The sequence below is a fragment of the Micropterus salmoides genome, unplaced genomic scaffold, assembly GCF_014851395.1.
Source record: "Micropterus salmoides isolate LMB-PRFRI ecotype aquatic unplaced genomic scaffold, ASM1485139v1 Ms_hic_scaffold_5, whole genome shotgun sequence".
In the NCBI taxonomy this organism is placed as follows: Eukaryota; Metazoa; Chordata; class Actinopteri; order Centrarchiformes; family Centrarchidae; genus Micropterus; species Micropterus salmoides.
The window spans coordinates 30,391,309-30,401,176 of record NW_024044237.1 but is presented as its reverse complement, the minus strand read 5'-3'; the positions used below and the strand labels follow the sequence as shown (position 1 = coordinate 30,401,176).

Here is a 9,868-nt window from a genome sequence, read left to right as displayed (position 1 = left end):
TTAAGATAGGAGAGCAGCAGATTAGTTTGAGTTTGTCCAAAAAGGTTAAAGGGAAGTTTTTCTCTGTTAAATGTGTTGTTGTGTGCACAAGGGCTCAACACTGACATGATCCACATACAGTCTGTGTGTTAGTTAGTCAGTGAGGCGGTCAATTAATAGGTCAACTGGGGCAGCAAGGCCTTTCCTGTAAATGTGTTTTAGTCTACTTTTTAATCAGTCTATCTGCAAATCAGTCAGTAAAACAGAATAGTTGTCTAAGAGTCTAAAATTACTGTTTTTAAAATATACCCAATCAGTCAAATGTTGAGTAAACCAACTGAAGAACATGACCACATAGTTCCAAATATTTGGAAAGGTTTTATTTGTCTAGTGGATTCATATGTTGTTATTCTGCACAGCAGCATACAGGAGATTGTGGTAAAATATAAATAAAGTTCAACAGTGTTTCTTTTTCTATTATTCATTTAATCAAAAAACCTCTGTTAAAAGTGGCAAATTTGTGTCAGCATTTTTCATTATCCACTCTTGCACACTCTTATGAATGTAACATTGAACAACTAAACTTTAAAAAGTATGGGTATAATCATTATTTACAGACAATCACCATTTGGTGAGCAATGCTTATAGCTTCTTGGAAATTCACTTCCTTAATGTTAAATGCAACAAAATGAAAATACAATTATGTTATACAAAGATCAAAAATACTATCAAAACCCTTATTATAAATGGCAGCACTATATCAATAAACTGCTGTTAACATTTTACATGTAAGTACAAAATCCTGTTGAGGTAGCGCCCTCTGAAGTCACTTGTAATGTTAAAATACTGAATAAACATCACTTTATATACAATACAGCAAATCTTTCTTCTTTCTTCAATGCAATTGTATTCCTTTGGTAAACAAAACTGTCATAAATGTGCAGTCCTGCAAGTGACACTTTCAATCATACATTCACAACATTTTTGCATCTTTTTTGGATTCTTCAAAAAAGGAAAAATGGGATAACATGTTGTTGTTTATTAACATTCATTTGCTCTTCTTCACCCTACACTCAGAGTGAAAGGTAAATGGGACTCACTCCACTTGATACTGCAGAGCAGACCTGCCCATGAGACTCACTGGTGAAATCATTGTCAGGGCAAACCAAAACAACAAAACACCATAGAGAGAGAGAGAGAGAGAGAAAGAGAGAGAGAGAGAGAGAGAGAGAGAGAGAGAGAGAGACCTGACAGTGAAAGAAATCCAGTGTGTCGCCCTTATTTGGGAATGTAAACATATAAAATGAAGGCTAGTATCTCTCATTTCTAAATGCTTGTAAATAACATTCTCATCACATGGGATTGGAAAAGAAGTTTGGCTTGGCAACAATTGATTATACTGCTCCTCAGAGAACATGAGCTCTAAACAGAGGCCACATTGTCTTTTTTTCTTCCTGCCTTGCAGATTGAATGTCAACTTTTAGAGCAAGTTGGAAAATATGTTGTGGAGTGCAGGCAGATGGGATCAAAGAGTTCCTCCTCCAGTCAGATGCACACAAGTACTCATTAATGACACATTCTTGAGCTTCTTTAATGGCAAACATAACTTTGGTTTTCTAAGAAGTGAAAGAAAATTACAGTGAGCTTAGCTCACCTTACAAAAATACTTGGTAGAAATATGACATTCATCCCCTTTGCCAATGTCAGTGTGTTTCCCTACATGACCAAAATACTTTTTTAAAAATGTATTCACACTTTGTGATTATTGATACATGTATTTATATGCACACTCTCAAATGACTACAAACTACCAAGAAAAATAAATCCAATGTATAACCATAAAATTATTCTATGTGGATAAAAGAACTATAAAAATATAAGAGATCTTAGAGGGAAAAAACGATAAAATCAATATGTTTATGAAACTGGGATAAAGGCTAGAGCCGAAATCAAAACAGTCATCTGGAAATTGTTCAGTGCAATTCAATTTACTTAATAGCCATGTCTGTTTAGAATATTTTCATCCTCTTACCACCCACAGCCCTCCCTCCCTTTAATGGTCGTTGGGATGGCTGGTCTTTTGACAGTGGACAGTATTTTATCGTGTGGGCATTGTCCCCGTTGGCACTGCAAAGGGGACAGGTATAAGCCCTCAGAATGGGGCACACAACCCTGCCGTCTGGAGTCTTCAGGACGTGAGAGCCGTACACCTCCTCAGGCGCTCCGTTATTTCGGCAGAAGACGCAGATTTTGGGCTCCTGCTTGCTCCTGGAAGCGGGTTTGCGCATCTTCCTCTCCATGCCGAACAGATCGAACCCCGAGAAGCTCCCACCAAAGCCCACATCTCGCTCCGGCTGGACGCTGAGCTGGTTCTGGAATGGGCTCAGTATCGAGAAACGTTCCTTTATGTCCAGAATGGAGGCCGGCGGGGGGCTCCCGGACGGGCAGCAACAGTCCATGTGCAGACTCTCTCCAACACCGCCCGCGATTACGCACGGACATGTCGGAGAGTCGTCCAAGCCCAGGGTCGCTTTCAGGGACTCCGTGATGGAGTTGGGGTTCTGGGGCATGCTGAGTTTATTATTCTTCGTAACCAACGTCGTCAGGCCGAGATAGTCGTTCCAGAAATTAAAAGTATAGTCATATGGGCTGCGCGCATTCAAATAGTTGTGATTGAGAAAATCCATGGTGACTTCTGGTCGTTTGCTTGCGATCAAAAAGTGAAACAAGCAGTGTAATCCGTAAAGTCTTTGTAGCCAGAGTTCGTCTCCAAGAATGGTTCATGCACAGCGATGTGGTCTCCAGTGTTCCTGTTATATTTGGGCGTCCTGCAAACAGGCTTTCTGGTTATAAGGACCAGGAGGGCGGGGCGCTCTCCCTTCAAAACCAAGTTTCTGATCAGGTTGAAAGCAAGCTGCTTTTCTTCAAAGCCACATTTACACATACTTGTTTTCTTGCGGGCAAGCGCTTTGTCGACAACCATTACCATTCTGCTGTTTAGGGGATAGGGCATTTTCGTGAAAAAAAGTACTTCATTGTTAATGATTTGGGCAAGTGCGCAGATAAATAATTTTCGCGCACAAAGACTTACTGTAGTTAATTACATTATTTCACCGCGACTACCAATCAATTAAAGGAGGATAGCTTGCCTCTTTGTTCACCCTTGTAATATACATTACAATTCCGCATGTTTCGTGAATCAATATCGTTAATTATTGTGCATGAATACCCTCAACGCCAACTCGGGCGTATACACATCTTAACCCCTTATGTTCCGGGAGAAGTGCCCTTTGTTCCATGTAGCAGCCATCCTCTCACTGTCCTGGGAAAAGAAATTCTTTGCTGATGCATCCTATTATGTTCTAATTGAATCAATATGAGACAAACATATTAACCAAACCCTGATGTTTTCAGGTTTTCTCATGCTGAAGAAGTTTATTGCTCCATTTACTGGACATATTCATCTGGAAGGCTTAATTTTTAATTCAAATAACCAAATTAAATTATAATGTGCAGTTAATTATAATGCGTTTTTCTGTATTTTTCCCCCCCGTTTATTATCATAAGTTTCTTCATAACAGCTCATTCTACATGACATGGGCTTAATGGCATTGCTCTATACACAGGTAGGTATGCTCTGAGAAATACTATGTTTAACATGTAAATCTACTATCTGTGTTTACTGTAAAAAGTTTGATTTGTCTGTAGAAAATAAAACATGGTAAGTTTAGAAGTAAACAAACATTTTATGACATCTCAGTGTGTATTAAATTTGTTTTTAGTTGTCACATGCTGTTATAAAATCCAGACAAAACATGGCATCAGTCCACTCAGACAAGATGTAAACACAACATGCAGAACAGTTTTTCAACAGGGGGCAGCATAGTGCAATTACAGGTCAGTTAATTTAAACCAAAAGCCCCCCCTTACTTCCATTCTTCCCTCCCCTGAATGAAGGAGAGTGCCAAACAAAACCTACAGTAATGATGGCCACTAGCTGGAATATGAAAGTCACTCATGACGTTCCACTAGCCAGATGTCGTTAGTATATTATGATTCCGCAGAGGCAACAATTGTTATAGAGAGGAGCACACAACCAAACTGTAGAGATCTTGTCAATGAAATTAGGACTCTTTACCTGAATAATACACAATATACTTCTGAGTGAAGGTCTAATGAGAAATCTGCACAACTACTATGAAGCTACATGACAAAACAACATATTGTGGGATATGTGTAGGGTCAGTTAGTGTTGTTAAAGGCTCAGTTCACCCAAATTACCCCAGATACCTTCTCATTTACATCTAGTGCTAACTAGCCAGTTTGTTTGTGGCACTAACGGCACTGAACCATTACAAAATCAGCAGGTTTCTCTCTACAGAAACAGTGTCCTGTTTAATCTGTTAATCCACAGAACACACTTCATTGGGACTCTTTATTTGGTAGAAAATTGTTTCCAAGAAAACTGTTTAGGAATATGTCTGTAGATTATCCAGAGTAAACATAGGTTGGACGTTGCTGATGAGGATTTTTTTGTGTCTTTTTTGAATTCTTTGAACAACAAGATTAATCTAATTCACCTCAGGCAGAAATCTTTGAAATTGATTTTGTTTCACATGTCTTTTCTCATCTTTTATTAAAGAGGCGTATTATGTTCATTTTCAGGTTCAAAATCTTATTTAGGGGTTGTACCAGAACAGGTTTACATGGTTTCATTTAAAAAACAACAACATATTTTTTGACATACTGCACATTGCTGCAGCTCCTCTTTTCACCCTATGTGTTGAAGGCTCCGTTTTAGCTATGGCGTGATACATCTTGCCTCTACATGATCTTTGTTGGGAGTTGCACATGCGCAGTTCCTAGTTAAGGACTACTAGCCAATCAGAAGCAGAGAAGGGTGGGTTGTGAGAGCTTCGGTTCAGCTGTATGTTCCCCTTACCAGCTTAGCAATATGGACAAGGGCAAGAGTTTCAGAGTGGTGAGTTATTAATCTGTAACAAATGTATCTTTCATCCATAAAGTTATAACCGAGCTCTGTCTCTACATCACAGTAACAACTTTTTCAACAACATTGACTGCCTGGAGGGTAGCTAGTGTTTGGAAGGGAGAGAAGAGATGTGTGCTGTAGCAGAGTATTTTTCCACCGGTGTTTTTGAGGGCTTGTTGGACTAGTCGCTCGGGCGAGCATTATGACGCGTGTTTTCTTGTGATATCACAAGAAAGCAGAAGAAAAAGCTGTACTACAAACGAGCTGTTTTCAGGCAGTTCAAAGCAGTGTTTTCTGTGGGAGAGACCTTTGGGCTTTTTCACTTGTCACTATTACATGCACAAAGAAGATATATAACTCAATAAAGGAGAGGGGAAAAAATCATTATACCACCTCTTTAAGTTTTAAGTGCAAAACAAAAAAAAAGAAGGAACCTGAGTACCCAAACAATTCTCTTTCCAATCATGTAGGAGACATAGTGCATTGATAACATTGGTTTCATAGATAGCAAATATAACCACATCATTAACACGATGTCATTAAAAACTCTTACTATCACAATATATCACAACATAAGTGGTGGTTGGTGTAAAAAGCCATATCTGTTGGGGTTGCAAGAGTTTGTAAAATTTCTCAGATACAACAAAAAATATTATAGGCTACTGTAGTTTACTTTGACAAAATGGACCACATTTACTTTAGCTATAACTTTACTTGAAAGCGCTAAAGCTGATGATACACAGAGCAACTTTTAGAGCAATCGTGCTGGGCAACGTTACTGTCAGTGGTAATGAGTAAAGATTGAACATGAAACATCATCAACAACATAGAATAACCTCTCACAGTCATCCCAGTGACACAGACCTCCAATATGGCTGCTAGAGGGTGTTATTCAGCATCCAAAAGCTCATTGATGGAAATAATGTTAGTGCTTTTCTTGTCTATTTTGATTCTTGTAATATGCACATACTGTGTATGGAAAGCTTATTGCATGTAAAGGGATATGTATAATCTGCTGCTCTTGCATCATTTGTTTTCATTAAGGACCTGTCTATTAATTTTTACAAAATACTGTATGTCTCTATAAGAAACCTGCCAATTAGTGATACAGATTGTGATTCTTAAGTTAAAATCCAAAGGGAATATGAGGTAGTCATCCTAAACAGTCTACTTATTGCGGGCCTCTGATGAAGTGGGCAGCTCAGGAATGTGGAAGCGGCCCTCTTGAAACAACGATAACACGAGTGACTGGTGTTCTAATTAAAACTTCCAGGGGGAGGCTGCAAGAACTCACTGACTTGGAAGCTTCACATCAATTTTTTTTAGGAATATAACAAGAATGCACTATCTTAGGAGAGTGATAAAAGCAGAACAAAAGCACTGTTCAGTGAGCTCCGATTTTTTAGAGGCCATTTCTCTCTGTACTGTGTGTTCAGCAACTTACTTTGAAATAGTATTGACTGCTCATTGGATTTTCATTCCAGAGCCCCCATTCAGCTGGAGCAAAATATGAATTTTATGATGAAGCATTAATAATGTATGTAATCGCCAATTCTTTTTTTGCAAGCCAGGGCAGACTGTATGAGCAGATTCCTGTGTTGCTGCAGTGTAACTGAAATATTCATGGCCATATTATTTCTTAATTTTGTTGTGACTAAGAGGAATTAATACTCATCATAACTAAAGCTAATTCTGCGGCTGCCTCGAGGTTGCATGAGTATATTGGACAAGGAAGTGAGATTTGCAGTGGAATGATGCATAACATCAGCGGGGTGGCTATGGCTGTAAATCGATTTATGAATCACACAGACTAAGTGATTGTTGTGTAAGTGTTTTTTTTTGCTTGACAGGGGGAAAAACAGATCATTAGGAAAAGTGGTGACTGGCTGAGGAAGACACTTTGTTTTTAATGATCAAATCATATTTCCTGCATGGGCTCATTAGCAATATGAGCCTTACATCTACATTTTTTTTCTGTTTGTGCTTTAGATGTATTATGCAATGCAAATCAGCTCAGACGTGTCTTTTGCTGAAGTTAGGGGTATGATAATGTGTGATTTAAACCATCTCGCAGTGCTAATCTGCTTCATGCATTATGATTAGATTCATCAACACATTCTGTGCCTTGATCCAGGCCTTGTATTTTGGCAAACAGAACAAGATTTAGGGTGCAAAAGTCTGCTCAATTCATATTTGACACAATAAATGAATGATTGATGATATTGTGGAATGCATGAAAAAATCTGATTCTTTTTTTTTTTCACTCTTATTGCATCTGCTCATACAGCTAGTCAGTTCCCCTGGAAATAAATAAAGTAAGGAGCAGGATTACATGATGGTGTCTAAAAGTCCTCCAGACACCAGGAAGTTATCCCTGCTTGTGCAACAGACTAATACAAAAAGATATACAGTATAGAGATGAATTAAAAACATAAATAAATAATATCGATAGCTTCCTGGGTATAGGGTTAAATAGCTACTTTTGGTTTTTTACTTTTTGCAGTGTATGAACCTAGTAAAAGTTGAAATGTATAATTTGGGCATGTTTGGAATCATTATGGTGTTTGTAACCTCTAAGGCTACAACACATTATTCTGTTAAATACCATAATGTTTTCTATGGCTGTCTGGTTATCATTTGTTGCTTATTTCATGAGGCAAGTTTCAGCAGTGGCCTTGAGAGGTGAATACATTGGGAAGGATTACACAAAGCTCACACACAGGGAAGCTTTCTGCATATTCTAACACTGCTGCTACAGGCAGCTGCCAAGCATAAATCATTACAATGCCTTACTCAAAGATACCTTAGATGTGGATATTCCTTCCAACTCTATTTAAGATGATAATCCAAGCCTCGGCACCATCAAAGGCCTCGGTAATACCCTTTTCATATAACAACCCACTCCACCTCCATGTTAAGAGAGTGACATATTGATCACCAAAACAATACATAATGGGTTTGCAGGAATTGCTGAAAAATCCATTTTGCCATATTGATTGCTGTAATGAAGATAAATGCTGAATCACTCAGTATGAAAATAGCTCATGTGCATTTTTCATACAATTTTGTTTTGTCACACTAGAAACGCTGTTCTTTCTTTTTGAGCCTCAGACTCAAAGATTACCATGTGTTTTCATTCACAGCCATTAGAGCTCTGTTTGTGATTATGCAAATGAGAAAACATGCAGGAAATTTAATCAGAGCGTAAATTTGATTTCACGTGAAAGATTGCTAAAGGGTGCGGGCTTGATCTCATAATATTGAGCAACCAAATTATGTTCAATATTTGTTTTCACAGTGGGCCTCCACTCGGACTCACTACAGCTTTATAGGCTTAAGGTTTGCCTTGGTTTGGAGGTTTGAAGTTAACAGCACTGCATAAGGTTTGATTATCCTTTGTTCTCCCCAGAGATGCTGAATGGAAACTGCAGTTAATGGGAAGTATTTCCATATCAGCAGCAAAGCACAGCAGCTTGTGTTCATGCATTTTTATTATTGTTGTGTCCCCTGAACCAAATATCTAAGTGCTCAGTTTTCTTTTGTTCCCCAGCTGAACAGCAAGAAAATGGGCTCTTTGTAATTGCACATAAACTCAGAGGATGGCATTGTGCTGTTGTGTGTGCCAGTGTAGATAACTGGCGATGAAACTGAATGTTACTTTAGAAGCATAACATAATTGAAACTAATAAAGCATGTCAGTCAATAAGGTAGGTGGGTCTGTTTATCAAGCTCAGAGATGTAGAACAAACAAAGGTCATTTGGCTTATGAAAGAGGCTTGGTCTAGTGGTCCTGTCTCTAGAAGTCTGACGGTAATGACAGGAAGGTTGTTGTATGTCATTCATGACAGTCTCAGGAAACAATCACTGCTAGTGTAGAGCTCTAAAGCCTTGACAATTTTGTATTTACATCCCCTTACAACTTGACCTTGTTGTATCAGTCTACGTGCACATAGACAGAAGCAAATTAGGCTACATGATTTGCTTCAGAACTGCAGGAGGAAAAATATTCTGAATCAGTACAAGTGAAGTACCTCCAGAGCAAATTTGTGCAAGTTTCCCCAGGAGATATGAAGTTAATTTCACAACTTTTTTGCAAATACCAGAAGCTGTGTGCCCTTCAGTGTGAACAGGTTTGTGGGGCATCTGGTCTCAGGTGTACCAAGCCTTAAGGAATAGTTCACCCCAAAATGTAGTCAGTTATGACACCCCCACCTCCTAAATTAAAATCACATTCATGAGCGTCCTCCTTTTGGTTCCATCCCAGTCTTCTTCCAAAAATGCTTAGCACTAGGTTTTTTTACCTTTTAGGGGCACTCCAATTTTACACATGTATTTTAATTTCATCCTTACAAGTGTCTTCTGTGGTTTTGAAGAAAGTGTTTGAATAAATTACCCCAATAATGTCAGGGCTGGAGGATTTTTAATATAATACCTGCCTTAAAAACTTTGTATGTATAATTAGAAGTAGGCATTTGGAATGTGTGGGGTACCATACTTCTCAACTGCTTTTAATTCAATTTTGTAAAAGTGCTATACTAAACCACTGAACCACCCTTTTAGTGCAAGTGTTTTAATCAGTGAATACTATTTTTTTCATGTTTAACCAGGTATGACCAGTTAAGATCTCTTTTACAAGGGTGACCTGGCCAAGACAGCAGTATAAAAAAGGTTACAGAAGACAACAATACCACAAGAAACATTTAAAATATCCATCTACGCATCAAATAATTTAAATAACTTAAAATAACTACACACAGTGACAAGTACCAACCGAGTCATTCATCGTTGTACTTATTAACGCTTTAAAATCCGATATAAAGACCCATTCTCTTAATGTATTGTATTTTTGAAGGCCATTCCAAGTGGGTGAGGGGAGCAGAGCACAAAAAACTTTCTTTC

At 38.3% G+C, this 9,868-nt stretch overlaps 1 protein-coding gene across 1 annotated transcript; it reads right to left on the bottom strand.

Moving 5' to 3' along the window:
- Positions 1-344: 344 nt before the first annotated feature.
- nanos1 (nanos homolog 1) lies at positions 345-2,795 on the bottom strand. Its single transcript, XM_038699922.1, has one exon. It carries the CDS (start codon positions 2,664-2,666, stop codon positions 1,989-1,991), a length of 678 nt encoding a protein of 225 aa, XP_038555850.1. The 5' UTR covers positions 2,667-2,795; the 3' UTR covers positions 345-1,988.
- Positions 2,796-9,868: the final 7,073 nt, after the last annotated feature.